General features: G+C 43.8%; 2 protein-coding genes across 2 annotated transcripts in view; one reads left to right on the forward strand and one right to left on the reverse strand.

Moving 5' to 3' along the window:
* Positions 1–16,093, forward strand: part of LOC141935983 (kinesin-like protein KIF20B) — a 51,881-nt gene that overhangs the window by 16,307 nt on the left and 19,481 nt on the right. The window lies entirely within an intron of this gene.
* LOC141935916 (putative RNA-binding protein 46) lies at positions 2,491–7,980 on the reverse strand. The gene is made up of 3 exons (XM_074852601.1): positions 7,899–7,980; positions 4,763–5,230; positions 2,491–3,381 (listed from the first exon to the last, which is right to left on the reverse strand). Exons 1-3 carry the CDS (start codon positions 7,978–7,980, stop codon positions 2,570–2,572), a joined length of 1,362 nt encoding a protein of 453 aa, XP_074708702.1. The 3' UTR covers positions 2,491–2,569.

Raw genomic sequence — 16,093 nt, forward strand, 5'->3', positions numbered from 1 at the left:
TCTTGCCCACCCCGTCCCACTGGGGGGAAATGTCGGAAAGAGCCTTGGTGCTGTGTGAGCACCACTCAGCAGTAGCCACAGCACCAGTGTGCTATCAACACCCTGCCAGCTCCAACATCAAACACAGCACCATGGGGGCTGCTGCAGGGGAAAACCAATTCTGGCTCAGCCAGACCCGGTACAGCATGCAAAATCAAAACAAAGGAGCAGCAAGGTTCTAATCAAGAGGAAATATGCATTGCAAAACAAAGGCATCATAGTCAAGCCTGAAATAAGTCTGCTACAAACTCATCCAAAAGAAAAATCTCCCCAGAGACCTTCAGAGCAAGTGCTGAATAACAGTATGAGGAAGAGAAGGATGGCAGCGCCATTTTAACAGTTCTCTATCAGCAGCAGCTTTGGCAATCCACCAAAACTAGAATAGGTGAGAGGAAAAAAAACAAGGAAGGAAGAAAAGGGAGGGGGGGAGACGGCAATAGAGGGGAACAGAAAAGTCTTTCTTCAGGCATTTCTCAGGAACAGAAAGAGTCATCACTAACACAGGACTCCACTTAACCTTTCAGTTCCTATTTCTGTTTCCATATCTCTGAAAATTTAGTTTCGCTGGGCCCAAATTTTATGAAGTAAAAGCATTTTAAGAAACACTTCTTCACCTGTTCTGATTTCTCCTCCTTACATTCCCAAAGCAGAATCAAGCTTTAAATCATGTGGAGGCAGTCCTGGGCCCTGTACGCATGCACAGCTAATCAGAAAAGGACTATTTACTGCAGTGTGTGATCTCACTGCGCTTCTGTCCAGAGCTGACTCTACAGGATCACCAAGGCTGATGCCTCAGACACTGCCCGCCCCACACGCAGTAGCCACTATCCACAGAGAATGCCACTCCTTTCAAACCTGGAAGTCCATGGCTCAAGAAGGCTGATATTCTAAACTAGAATGTGAAAAGACACAGCAGTCTTAATACATGGAAACAAGACTAATTGAAGCACAACGTGTTTGAACTTCCCAGGGATTAGAAGAAACTTGGAGAGAACTTGCCTGCCACCATTCCAAACCCCAAAACACTCCCTCCCAAACGACTCTGGCATTGCTCCACTTCTGAACAAAACAAACAAACCCAGAAACCAAACGACAAGAAAACTCACAACCCAAAACCCCCCAGCTTTCTACACACAATTAGACAAGAAATTAGTTTGTATTATCTGAACAAGCCCATCACCTCCAATGTAATTCTTCACAGACACAATTCTACACCAAAAGAAAAAAAAAAGAAAACAACCAAACCTCTGGCTCTAGGACTCATTAGAAACATTTGTTTGTAATGACAGAAGAGTATTTATGTTGTCCCACAAAAGACTACTAAGAATTCATTGAATGATACAGCATCTACTGATCTAGTCTTGCTGGAAGAATCCCTGCAACAAAACCACAAGAGCACTACTCAGCAGATCAGAGAAAGTATGGGACGGTTCGTAATACTTGCAAAATTATAACAATCAGTCCTATCTCATCTTCAAATATACCAGGATGTAAAGGCCAGAAAAGGAGCTAAACAGAAGAGAAACTGTTGAAAAGAACAAGTGGAATAAATTATACGAAGCTTTCCCAGGAGGTACGAGGAGTTTTCAACCATTATGGTACGGCTCTGTAACAGCCTTCAAATCCAACTCCCAAAGAGCCAAAATTCTTATTTCTTTGAGGATGAAGTTTGATCAGATGATGACTATAATTACTAATGAAAAATTGGCACTAGAAATCAGTTCTGTGTTCTGAATGCTGTGTGCTGAATGTTCTGAAAAACGCTGGGCCGGGGACTGGATGGCTGAAGTGCTACGTTTTGTATTATTTATATATTTCACGTTAGAGAGCAACAGGGATAACACTGTCAGAACTGCACTGATCTGTACTCTTAGTTACGAAAGGAACAGATTTCACCGTAGCTTTTTATAATATAAAACCCTCCGTTTTCTAGTAGTTGCATTCTAATTTTAAGAAACTGAATATATAAAAATGAAGATCTACACTTAGAAAGTAATTAAGAATAACTGTATCTCTATTTTCTCCCATTTTCTGGTTAAAAAAAAAAATGACAGCACTCTTTACCCAAAGACAGTACATGTAGAGCCATGTAATGATACTCTGCTATAGCCTTAAGAACGTCTATAAAGAGGAATAAAAACAGCCTCCCAAACCTATTTATTTATCTGAATATGGATCCACCACTTCCGTTTCCCCTACTGATAATAAATCGAGAACACAGACAGCCTTTCAAATAAATTTTCAGCACCATCATCAACACGCAGATGACCGTATACCTAAGTCAATTAACATGTCATCTAGTTCTTCCTTATGAACCATTATGGCAGAGAAACGTAAGCAAAAATCACCCCAGCACTGCACTGTAGAGATGCTTCCACAGTGTTCTTCAGTGCTCTCACCTGATGGTTCAGACTCAGCTGACTATACAAGAAACAATTCTTCTGTCGACTAACTTGCACTTTATACAAAGCTCTCACACACGTGCCGAAATATATACACACAGAACAATTGTAAAGTAGCTTTTCTAGCTTCAGTTCTTCAGAACTAATCGAAAGCATTTATACTTACGTAGATGTAGAAGTGTGAACTGTGCTGCCAATTCCTTTGCACCTTCTACTGTCGCGCAGAGTTTGTCTGGCATGAAATAACCATCTGCAATACTGGCAATAACCACCTTGAACACCAGGAGTATTTTCCCATCCTGAGTTGTGCTTGAGTACAAGGAGTATTCTGGTGGTGTCCAGTTACTTTTATTGCAGACATAATCCAGATGCATCACTGCAGAACTGAAGTGACCGGGTTTTAAAGAATACCTGCTAGTTAGAGTAAGCTTTGTGCCTGGGAAAAAAGGGTATGTGCACCCTTCAACTTCAGAGGGGCCTGGACTGCGCTGACCATTAAGACGAACTGAAGGACTTGCTGGTTCCCCTAAGGATTTTTGATGACCAGCTCCTTTGTCAGGAAACCCTAAGAGATTTTCAGAACCAGGACTCAGCTGAGCATTAAAACGCTGCTTCCAAGCTCTTCCTTTCTTACCTCGCTTTGCCAGCGCTACCTCAATACTAGCTCCATCAATGCACTTTCCATTCATTGCAGACATCGCAGCAACTGCATCTTCACGGTGGAAAAAATGAACAAAAGCACAGTCTCTCAGCTTCTTTACACGTTTAACTGCTCCTGGCTTGAACTTGTCGAATTCAGCTTTAATTGTGTCCTCTGTAGTAGATCTCAGCAAATTTCTTACACGTAATTCTTTAACTCTCTGCCTTCTTTTTTCACCAGCTTCCTCCTCAGGCTGTGCCCAGTCTACCCGAATGGTATGACCCCAGAGCTGGAGTGCTCCTCCAGCAAAGGAGCGTTACATCAATAAGGAATACGCCATGGAAAACAAAATCATTCTTGGCAACTACCTCTATAAAAAGCAAACATGATGCATGGCACACGAAACTGGGGTTTGTTGCCTGCATCTGCTTAAGCAAAATATGCAAAATATTGCTACTTGACATTATTAAAGAAAATAAGACTCCGAAAAAATTCAAAGATTCAAAATCTCTACCCTTTGGGTTCACCATAAGCTGTCGAAACACAGACGTTGTGATTTTGTGACATGCATAGACATGCACATATAAAGCAACCATAAGCAACATATTGTTTTACTTACTTTTTAATAATATTACCACTTTAAAAAGCGAGGTCAACAACTGGAAAAAGTCATCTAAATATCTAGGCACTAGCGCAAGCCTTACTCTATGTTGCAGCAGACACCAAACCCACAAACTGAAAAAAAATCCCACCTTGTGACTCGTTCCAAGCCAACATTTCCATATCACACAGCCAGTTTATTTTACATTCCGTGATCCGGCCGTATTTCTCCCGTTACTTTCCAAGGCCTGTATCAGTCTTACGGAACGCTCCTTCCTAACCCTCCATCAGCAGTTAATGCAAGACTTGCCTACATCTCAGCCTTAATGAATACAGGGAGGTTTGTCATTCACTTCAGCAACACCAAGGCTGTATTATCCATTTTAACGACTTTGCTTCTCCAACCATGTTGTTTCATTTCTTCCCTACTTAATTTCTCTTCTAGAATTCCCCTTTTTAACTGTACCTTTACCTATTCCCTCCTCTTTGTCTATTTTATCCCTTTTACTTTCCCACCCTCAAAATGTATAAAATGAGGTGCAAAGGAAAGTCATCTTCTACTTGTTAAACTCTTAAAATTATTTTCTAGTAACAGATGAAAGACCTACTTTCAAACGTTTTTAAAATACGAAACATCAATAACATCAGTCATGACACTCAAAGGAAATAAGGGACACATTCCAAGCGTGGTATTTGTTAAGCTCAGCTTTAAGAGAGTTCATGTGCAGGGACTAGTGCGTGCTAATGAAAACTGGATGTGCGCCCCAGCAAACAGATATCCTGGTGTAAATTACAGTAACTTGTGTTTATAAAAAGAGATGTGCGCTCTTTCATTCCCGGAACTGCTTCAATTTCAGCTTCTTTAAAAAAAAACCCACCAAACAAAACCCAACAAAAAAACCCCAAACCCAAAAACCCTGATTCATGAACCAAAAAAGTTTACCTGAAAGGCATTACTGCAGTTTTGGAACTCTCAAAATCCCTTCAAGAAAGGAAAATCGCGATGATCCACCACCCCACGCCCCCACACAATGGAGAGAGACACTCCCCCAAAACTCAATTGATTTCCAAATAGGTTTACCTGGGATTAGGCTTCTTCTAGCCACTGCAGCTGCTCTGTGAGATTCGTATTGCACAAAAGCAAAGCCACGAGTTTTAGTTTTGTCCGTGGCATCTGGACAAACAGTGACATCTACCACTCCTTCTGTAACTTTTTTCATTTCACGCAGTATTTCTTCTTTCTTCTTTTCTTTTGGAATCCCTCCAATAAATAGTCTGCAGTTGTTCGAGCTGACGCAGACACCAATAAATCTCCCTGGACGAATTTCGTAATTATTAAGAATCTCGATGGCTAGCTGGGCTTCCTCTTCAGCAGTGTACATCACAAAAGCACAGCCTCGATTCTCACCACTGAATCTCATCATCAGCCTGAACTCATAGATCTTCCCAGCTCTCTCGAAAACAGGAACTAATTCATCTTCATACAGATCCCGAGGAATCTTACTCACAAAAACTTCACATCCACGAGGTGGTGGAGGACCTGCCCAACCTTAAAATAAATTATCCAACAACAGTCTCAGTACAAATGCCAGACAGGCGCTCCCCCCCTGCGCCCCCCAATGTGGAGGTGGGAGTTACTTATTTATTTTTAGTCTGAACTTAAAACTAGCATATTATCATGTTATTTAATTCTCATTTTTGCTATGTTTGGATAACAGAATGCCATGAGCCCACAATTCGTATTTCTTTTAATCCCATCTTCTGGTTTTTCCAGTGGACTCTGTATGACAACCCACTGAACCCAGCATTATTTAAAGCACTGACAGGTTTGCTGTAAGAGTCTACGCTTCGATCGCTTTTCACCCCTTGAAGTTCTGTGTCAGTTATTAATACAACTGACAGGTGATAACTGAGAGAGAACTGCAGTTGTATTTTCCATTCTAACATTTTAAAGTTGCAAATGTTTCTCTGCACTTCTTGACCGTATTTGAAGAAATTTTGCTCAGGGTGCCCGTGCAGATTTATTTTCTTCCTGGACATCATTCAAAAGGTCCAAACATTTTGCTTCCACCTTCTTCATTCATCCACTAAAACAGGACTCCCTAAGGAAGGTAGGATATGGAGCCATCCTTTCTTCAATAGCCAAAACCACTGAACACTTTTCCTCTAGAAACAGACCTCAGTTTTCACGGGCTGGAGCTGGACGGTAGGAAAAAAGAAATTAAAAAAAAAAAATAATCCACAGAACAAGTAAGTCCCTAGTTCACGGCTGAAAATTTCTTGTCCTTATTTCTCCGTGCGGGAACAGAAACGACGCAACACCAATGTGACGATCAGGTCGTCCATCTTTTTGGGTTTTTTTTATTCCAATCCTGGTTACATTTATACTCTACTCAGTTCCGTACACGCACTCATCTATCTTCTAATAGGCTACAGGTCATCTACACGCGCTGTTCACGCGCCTCTACAAGCATTTGCATTGGTTAATTGCAATTAGCACGTAAAGCCCCAAACGTGCCAAAACTCCCTTATCTCATACCCTGTTTTGCTCAGACTTGTGTGCTTTTGCTGACCACAGGTGTTTCTCACTTATCTGCTATCTTGTGTGGTTTTGCCAGCCTTATTTTGCTGGCCTTGTCTTCGTCCTTGCATTCTTCTGTCTGCACTAACTTTCTCCCAGCGCGGCCCAGACTCCTACAGTATTCCATAAATCCCATGAAATTCCCTAGATTCCATAAATCTGTTCATTGACCTTAGTTATATCTGTACACCTCTCCTTTAAATCTTCATGTATTATCATACTATAAATGGTTTTCTAGGCCAGGTGAGACTTGACTGTTTGAGATGGCTTGTAAGAAGTTACAATGACTGTTTGTAAATGAGGAGTGTCGGTGTGAATTTTGCTTGTTTAAGATGTGGTTTCTGTGAGCTTGTGTTGCTGCCAAAGGAGACAGTCCCACTGTCAGTTCTGTTTTCCTGTTCCCATCTTGTTCTTCTGACTGGCACGCTATCCAGAGCAAGCAGCTGATCTGTCTTCAAAATTGCCCTAAAAAATCATGTATTTGTTTTCCACTTTGGTTGGCAACATCACAGTTCTTGTTCAGTTTATGCCACCTGTGGGAAATGTATCTGAAGAGTGTAGTGTAAAAAACCAAAAAGGTTAAGAAAATGAATTTTCATTGCTTTGGGTCCTCCGCTTAGATTGCTGCAGACATAATGATGTCATTAGAATTACATGGAAGAAAGTCTGAGATGGCACAGTTATAATCCTCCCGCTGTTAGTGAGATCTGTAATGTTAATTGAAGTTTGATTGCTTGAGCTGCTGCTGCTGCAAAAAAACCTTGTTTAATGTGTCCTCCAGTGATCATAGAATCTATCATAGAATACCAGGTTGGAAAGGACCTCAGGGATCATGTGGTCCAACCTTTCTCGGCAAAAGCACAGTCTGGACAAGATGGCCCAGCACCGTGTCCAGTGTGGGGGAATCCAGTGCTTCCCTGGGGAGATCATTCCAATGGCTGATTGTTCTCGTCGTGAAAAATCTTCCTCTTATGTCCAATCAGAATCTCCCCAGGTAACTTGTACCCATTACCCCTCATCTTTTCCATGTGACTCCTTGTAAAAAGGGAGTCTCCATCTTCTTTGTAGCCGCCCTTTAAATACAGGAACATGGTGATAAGGTCTCCCCTAAGCCTTCTTTTCTCAAGGCTGAGCAAACCCAATTCTTTCAGCCTTTCCTCACATGGCAGATTTCCCAGTCCTTTGATGACCTTTGTGGCCCTCCTCTGGACCCTCCCCAGCCCGTCCACGTCTTTTTTGGGTAGTGAGGACCAAAACTGAACACAGTATTCCAGGCGTGGCCTGACAAGCACTACGTAGAGTGGGATGATGACTTCTTTATCTCTGCTGGTGATGCCCTTGTTGATGCAACCCGGCATCCCGTTGGCTTGCTTTGCCGCTGCAGCTCACTGCTCACTCATGTTGAGCTTGTTGTCCGCCAGGTTCCCCAGGTCCCTTTCCACAGAGCTGCTCCCCAGCCAGGTAGATCCCAGCCTGTGCTGCACTCCTGGATTACGTTTTCCCGGGTGCAAGACCTTACACTTGTCCTTGCTGAACTTGCTGAGGTTCTTGTTAGCCCACTCCTCCAGCCTATCCAGGTCATCCTGCAGGGTGGCTCTCCCTTCCCAAGTGTCCACTTGCCCACTCAGTTTGGTACTGTCAACAAACTGCATCAGGACACACTTGATCCCATCACCCAGATGACTTCTGAAGATCTTAAGCAGCGTTGGGCCCAACATCGATCCCTGGGGGACCCCACTTGTGACAGGTTGCCGGTTTGAAAAGGAGCTATTTACCAGCACCCTCTGGGTGCGGCCTGTCAGCCAGTTCCCCACCCACCGCACAGACCACTTCTCTAGACCGCAGAGGATGACTCGAGTACCCGGTCAAGGAAACTCTCTGGTCAGTTGGTAACTACTTGAGGAATGGTGCTTTTGGTTAGCTGTTCCGTGTTTGCTCTGTTAAATACATGTCGCTCATTGGCAAACGTGGCACAGACCAGGTCTGGTTTAAGGCAGGAGTCATAACTTAATCCCAGCTGGCAGTGCTGTGCTGTAATGCTAATTTGGTAGGCAGCTTTAAGATTAGAAGGGGGGCTTTTTGAATGGCAGGTGGCATTTACTTAGTGAGAGTCACTGTTGAATGATTTACCAGACTGAGGATGATGGTAAAAGTTTGCCGAGGTAATAAATGACCATCGTTACTTAACGTCGTGACTTCCCTACACTGTCCAGCAGAGCCTCCTCCCCTTTTGTCCTAATTAAGGTGTGCAGTTGCTTTTGTCTTTGGAGCCCCTAAACGGTGCACTGTTGGTTTATGGGTTTTTGGGTGGGCAACCGACTGGCATGATGTGAGTGATGGCAGTAGTAGCTGGCAAACTGTGTTACTTGCCGTGTCCTGTCCGACCTCAGCTGAAGTAGTTAGAAATGTTTATAAAGCTGTTGGATGCTTTATGAACCAGAGCTGGGCTTTTTCCTAGATAAGCCGTGGCAGCGTGGCTCCAGATGCATGTAGCTTCCCTGCGTACCATGTAGTTCTTAGCGTACAGCTTAGAGATGAAAATCTGTTCTCTGAGAAGGCAAAAATGTCCCCATTCCGTTAAATTTTGCTCACAAGTAAATTACGGGCCCTTCGATGGTGCTTCCATGAAGGAAAAAGTTTGAAGTTCATTACAAAATCACCTAAATATAATTTATTCTGAACTTCAAGCCAAAGTAAAATATTTAACTATGTTCTTTTTGAACTTGTCAATAGTAATTTTTTTTCACCTTGCCTCCTTATGCTTTGTCATTTCAGACTAGTACTTCCCAAATTTTGTGGTTTTTTCCTACCAGCTTTGTGCTCCTTGCTCTGTCTCCTGCGGAGAACCTTTCTTGTCAAAACTTTAGAAAAAGCTGTTAGTTATGATGTAACTGTTTGTCTGCCTTTGAAACTTCTGCCTGATTTGTCCAATTTGTTCAAAACAACCCAAAACCCAACCAAACTTTTTTTTTTAAAAAAATGCATATTTTGGGAAAATGCAGTGCCATATTTGCAGATCATAACTCCACATTTTTAAATATGCATATGCATTTTTACATGATCTGTTGAACACACCTTTCAGTGTATGTGGCAGAGAGATAACAGAGTGTGTGAATGGCCTTGGCTTAAGGGCAGGAGCACGGATCTTGCAGCAGTCAGAGAAACTCAGCGGAGAGAGGAGAAGCCTCCGAGATCTCGCTCTGATGAATCACCTGGAGCTTTAGGTGGTGAAAAGAGAGGGACGGTAATTAGAGAAAACACATCAGCCTGCTATTATTGTGGAAAGAAGGGACATTTACAACGGAATTGTAGAAAGCGAGAGCGGGATGAAAGGATGTTTAAAGGAGAATAGGGGTGTCAGGGGCTCTATTTCCTGGGGACAAAGACATCAGAGGAGCCCTTGATAAAATTGAAATTAGGTCCCCAGAGTTTGAGTTTTTAGTAGATGTGGGTGCCGAGAAATCAACTGTGAGAAACATTCCGAGGGGATGTAAAGTAAAAAAAGAAACTGCTCTAGTAATAGGAGCTAAAGGGGAACCATTTAAAGTACCAAGTGTCGGGGATGTAGAAATAGAATCCCAACACCGTATCGTTATAGGGGATTTACTGTTGCTGCCAGAGGCTGAAAATAACCTTCTGGGAAGAGATTTAATGACGGAGTTAAAATTAAAAATAATAGTACAAGAAAAAGAAATAAAAATTTGTACATTAACAGAAAAAGACGAACAACAAATAGATCCGAAGGTCTGGTATACGAAAGGAGAGACTGGAAAACTTGAAATAAAACCTATTAAAATTAATTTAATTGATCCGGAGACACCAATTCGGATAAAACAATACCCCATTCCCCTAAAGGGCCGAGAGGGGTTGGAACCAATAATAGACGAATTACTAAGTAAAGGCACATCGGAACCTTGCATGTCTCCACATAACACACCTATTTTACCAGTTCTAAAATCAGACGGATCTTACAGATTGGTGCAAGATTTAAGGGCTGTGAATCAGCGAACTGTGGCTCGTTTCCCTGTGGTAGCAAACCCCTATATGCTACTTAACCAGCTATCCCCTGACTATATTTGGTACAGTGTCATTGATTTAAAAGATGCATTTTGGTCCTGCCCCCTAGACGAAGGGAGCAGAGACTATTTTGCGTTTGAATGGGAAGATCCATTTAATACCAGGAAACAACAACTCAGATGGACAGTACTTCCCCAAGGGTTTACTGAATCCCCCAACCTCTTTGGACAGGCATTAGGGAAATTATTGCTGACATTCAAACCATCCTCAGGAATAAAACTCCTACAATATGTAGATGATCTATTAATAGCTGGACAAACTGAGGATGATGTCAGGACAGGGACTATAGAATTATTGAACTTTCTAGGAGAAAAGGGATTAAAGGTTTCAAAGTCTAAATTACAGTTTGTAGAAAATGAAGTGAAGTACTTGGGACACTGGCTCAGTAAAGGGGAGAAGAAATTAGATCCTGAAAGGATATCAGGAATACTGTCTTTATCACCACCCGAAACAAAAAGAGAAATTCGTCAGGTATTAGGATTATTAGGATACTGCAGACAATGGATAGAAGGATATAGTGAAAAGGTAAAATTTTTATATGAAAAGCTGGTGTCTGACAGGTTGAAGTGGACTGAGGAGGATGAGAATAGATTTCAGAAACTAAAAGAAACACTGGCTGAGCCTCCAGTGTTAAGTTTACCAGATGTTAAAAGACCTTTTCAATTGTTTATAACCACCTCAAATCAAACTGCTTATGGGGTTCTAACCCAAGATTGGGCTGGAAGTAAAAAACCAATTGGATATTTTTCAAAATTGTTAGATCCCGTAAGCAGGGGCTGGCCAACATGCTTACAGTCTTTGGTGGCAGCCGCCTTGCTCATTGAGGAGGCACGAAAAGTGACCTTCGGGTTTTCTCCTCATGATGTGCGTAGTGTACTACAACAAAAAGCTGAGAAATGGCTCACTGATAGTCGACTACTGAGGTATGAGACTATCCTAATAGAAGCACCAGAACTAGAGCTGAGAGTAACCGGTGCTCAAAACCCTGCTCAATTTTTATATGGAGATCCTAGAGGTGAATTGAGTCACGACTGCATCGAAGCAATAGAATTACAGACCAAGATAAGACCAGATCTAGAAGAAGCTGAATTATCTGAAGGCAAAAGGTTGTTTATAGATGGGTCCTCTAGAGGTGTAGATGGGAAAAGGAAATCAGGGTATGCAATAGTCGATGGAACCAAGTTAGTGGTTAAAGAATCAGGCCCTCTCAGTCCTGCATGGTCAGCTCCAGCATGTGAACTATACGCTCTATATCGAGCTCTTGAAATTTTGAAAGACACGAAAGGCACTATATATACAGACTCCAAATGTGCCTTTGGGGTGGTTCACACCTTTGGAAAGATCTGGGAAGAAAGAGGAATGATTAATACTCAGGGAAAAGATCTGGTGCATCAAGAATTGATAGTTCAAGTATTGCAGGCATTGAGAGGTCCTGAAGAAATAGCCCTAGTGCACATAAAAGGACATCAAAAAGGAACAGGATATCAAACTAGAGGTAATAATCTAGCAGATGAAGAGGCAAAAAAGGCAGCTTTAAGGGAACCAATAAAGCTATATGTAATTGAACAGGGGGTAGATTATGGGAAAAAGGTATATAACCCTCAAGAACTAACCGAGATTCAGAAGTTAGGGGCTACTATGATAGATGGGAAATGGATTCTTCCAGACAAGAGGGAGATACTACCTAAAGGATATACTAGAAGAATAATAAATAGATTACACCAAAGCACTCATTGGGGCACTAAGGCTTTAAGTGATCATTTCCTAAGGCATTTTGGCTGTATTGGAATATATGAAATTGCGAAACAAGCTACTTATGGTTGTTTAACATGTCAAAAAATTAACAAAAGAACTATGAGACAGGCCGCAGCTGGTGGAAGGAAAACAGCTTATCGACCTTTTGAGAGGATCCAGGTAGATTTTACAGAACTACCAAAAGTTGGGAGATGCAGATACCTACTAGTAATGGTGGATCAGTTAACTCACTGGGTAGAGGCATTTCCTACCACCAGAGCGACTGCTCAATCAGTAGCTAAAATATTGCTAGAACAAATTATACCACGATTTGGAATTGTAAAAGTATTTGATTCGGATCAGGGTACTCATTTTACATCTAAAATTATAAAATTAATTACAGAAGCCCTAGGCATCACTTGGGAATATCACACTCCGTGGCATCCACAAAGTTCTGGACGGGTAGAGCGAATGAATCAGACCTTGAAACAACAGTTATCTAAATTAATGATAGAAACCAAACTCTCATGGATTAAATGCCTACCCTTAGCCCTACTTCATATTAGGACTATGCCAAACTCAGAGACAGGCCTCTCACCTTTTGAAATGTTATACGGAATGCCATATTCCCAAGGTATGCCTCTGGGGCATCCACTGATAGAAGACGTAACGATTCAACAATATATTAAAACTATTGAGAAAAATCTAAAAGAATTAAGAATGAAGGGAATATTGGCCCAGACGACTCCTTTAGGATTTGCAGTGCATAAAATACAACCTGGAGATAAAGTAATGATTAAAATCTGGAAGGAGGAAAGCTTATCTCCTAGATGGGGAGGACCATTCCTGGTGGTGTTGACTACGGAGACAGCTGTAAGAACTGCTGAAAGAGGATGGACTCGTATTTCCAGGGTGAAAGGACCAGTCACAGGTGATTCAGATTGGAAGATCGAGTCAACGCCTGGAGATTTGAAGCTCCGAATGCGACGGAGTTAAAATAGGACTGGACTTATCGAGGCAGACAGAGCGACATCAACAGTAGTAAAGATCCTGAATCGTCCACATGAACCCTGTGTGTATGTATATATGTTAAAAGGTTGTAGCATTCACAGTTTTTCGGTTTTAGACTGTTTTACATGAAAACATAAGTCAGTTTGTATAGTTGAACAAAGAAACTGAAAAAAAAGGGAAGTAAGAGAGTGAGGGAAAAGCTGAGAGTAAGTCCAAGTGAGGGCAAGACTGGGTTGGCCTCCATTTTTGCTGTTAAGAAGACACAAACCCGACCGTTGGCAGCAACCCAATGGGTCCAGGGGTAAACAGAAAAATGTGCCATACCGGACCTCACGATGGCGACTGGCTTTTTCCCTCATGTTGTGTGTTGGCCTCGTGATGGCTAAAAAGGGTCAAAACACTACCAGCTTATGTGACCCCTTTGAAGAGAATGAGTTTGTTCCGTTAGCAAAAACTATAAGTAAAACTTTCAATTTAAGTCACTGCTGGGTTTGTGGGGGACCTCTGGGATTGTCAAGTTGGCCGTGGGTCTCTGTGCCCCTTCCCCAGCACAAATTGTAAGTAACTATAGTGATGTTAATAATACTGCCTGGGAAGATAGTGAAAAATGGCCAGTTCAATTCCCTAACAAGGGTAAATTTTGTCTGAACCGAACTCAGAAAGGAGGAGTTGATGTGGGAGAGAGTAAGTGTCAATGGACACTTACACATAAGTTAATTAACAAAGATAGAGGTATCTATATATGGTTGTGGCTTAACGAACAAGGACGCAGCAAAGGATTCAAGGGGTTCTGGTCAGACAAAAATGAAACTGAATATGCCAGACTACGAGGAAACAGTTTTTATAATCGAACTTGTGAATGGAAAAATGACACTGGGTCCTGGTATTGTAAAAACAGCTTTTATTTTACCTGTTGTGGCATTTGCTGCCCTAATGTTTATACCATGTATGATTCCATGTTTTATTAGATTGATTCATTCACTCGTTCAAGGGATGCAAATCTCTGCAATACCAATAGATCCTGAATTGGCCAAAGGAGGAGAGGTACACCCACTAATGATGGTTAAACTAAAGAAAACAAAACACCCAAATCCCGTACAACAAACCTTAGCCCGTTTTGAAACCCAAACACGAATCAATTTGATAAAACAAAAGGCGAGGGATTGTGAAGAATATGGTGGTGATTCGTGCTAAAATATGGTGACTTTGTTAGTGTTTATCATGTACATAAGTTAAAGGAGATTTATCATGGTTTTATTGTTAAAAGGGGTTTGGAGGTTTTTTCCCTCAGTGACTGATGCTAAGCAGGTGGAAAATTACTGGCGGGACCCCCGTCAGAAGCCCCCAGCAACAGCGGATTGTGCAGGTGAAATATGATCGGAGGAACCCTGCCAGGAGCCCCGGCAACCCCAGAAAGCCCGGGGAAGTTTGAGGGACCCTGCTGCGCGTGTGGGGATGGGACTATAAAAGGGAGTGAGGCAGCACCACCCGGTGCTCGTCGGTGCGGAGCAGGAAGCCCCCCCTGCCCCCCGGCGTGCCTAGCCTTTTTGCTTGTTCTTACTGCAAATACATTTATAAAAAGAGATTTGCGGCTCTGCCTCGGCATTTATAACAAATCCGTGAAAGCAACTGCTCCGGCCGTTAAAAAAGCCAAACCTCAGACAACCCCTGGCTTCATCAAAATGAGATTCCAGAAAGTAAACAGGGCAAAGCACAAAAAAATCCCCGACAGGCAACGGCAGAAACAGCATCACTCTTATCTGCTCCAAATGGCCTCCCATCTCCTTTCAGCAAGGTTTCACAGCCCACAAACTGCACGAAGATTATGTTATCAGGAATTCTCTCTGCAGTTAACAGGCAGAAGAAGGTATGGAAACAGACCACAACAACCTTGCGGCAAGGGAGAGATCAATTAATTTTCCCTTTGTCTCAGGGAGTTCAAACATCCCGCCAAGACAAACGGGACCTGTCAGAGCAGCAAGGGGACACCAGATTAAAATTGTGGGAGTTGATGAGGGTGGCCACACCGCCCCCTCAAGAAAAAAGACTTGAAGAGTTCGGATAAGAGACCAGTGGAGGAAGCAAGCGAAGCAGGACAAGCCCCGGGGCAAAAACGCCACCTGAGGAGGCCAGACGGCATGTAGGGCAGGAAGAGAAAAGAGAGAGGAACAGCAGGCGCGGAAATACCCTGTGCTATTCTTGCCGACTTGCACGCCGAGGGTGGCCGCCGCGGCCCCGTCTCCTCACGGCCCCGTCTCCTCGCAGTCCCGTCTCCTCGCAGTCCCGTCTCCTCACGGCCCCGTCTCCTCACGGCCCCGTCTCCTCACGGCCCCGTCTCCTCGCAGTCCCGTCTCCACGCGCCCTCGTCCCCGACACTGTCTCCGCCCTTCCCCACAGCACAGCCAGGGCCCGAAGCCACCTCTGTCCTCAGAGACCCCGCTCTCCCCTCAAGCGCCCCCCGCCACACCGCCACAGGAGGCCGCCGCACCAACCCCACCGATCCCTCCGCCAGCCGCCACACTCGCCTCGCCCCGCCCCGCGGCCACCGCTTTCCCTCGCTCTGCCCCGCCTAGCCAATCACCAGGCGGCCAGGGCGGGCACGGCTACAATTGACAGGCGACACCAGCCAATCATAGCAAGGCAAAGGGCGGGACGCGGCACGCGAGCGCGTTGAAAACAGGCGACGGCTGGGCGAAAGGATACCGTTAGTGCGCGTGCAGCGACCGCGCCGCTGCCTCAGCGCCTTGGGGGCGGGCGGGGGGGGAAGCGCCGCCAGCTCAGAGCTCCCCCCTGAGGGCGGGTCTGCTGGCTGCCCCCGCCGCGCCCCTCCCTCCTTTCCAGAAGGAGGGCTCGCCCTTAGCTGTTCAGGAGTTGGCTGGTGGGGTTTGGATCTTTCGGCTTCTCTCCGCTCTCACGAGGTGTATTGGGCCCTTTAGGATATGCTCTGGGGTGCGCTTGTGCTTTAGAGAGCACTTGGGGTCGCGTGGCTCCCTCTTGCTCAGTAAGACC

This window comes from Strix uralensis, chromosome 30 (assembly GCF_047716275.1).
Source record: "Strix uralensis isolate ZFMK-TIS-50842 chromosome 30, bStrUra1, whole genome shotgun sequence".
Lineage (NCBI taxonomy): Eukaryota > Metazoa > Chordata > Aves > Strigiformes > Strigidae > Strix > Strix uralensis.

Excerpts from the sequence above, each read along its gene's own strand:
- LOC141935916 (XM_074852601.1), bottom strand. The coding sequence starts at position 7,980 with ATGTTGGGCCCAACGCTGCTTAAGATCTTCAGAAGTCATCTGGGTGAT. Across the intron at positions 5,231-7,898 it reads CCTGATGCAGTTTGTTGACA|GTTGGGCAGGTCCTCCACCA; the intron begins GTACCAAACTGA and ends ATTTATTTTAAG. Across the intron at positions 3,382-4,762 it reads TAGAAGAAGCCTAATCCCAG|GAGCACTCCAGCTCTGGGGT; the intron begins GTAAACCTATTT and ends CCTTTGCTGGAG.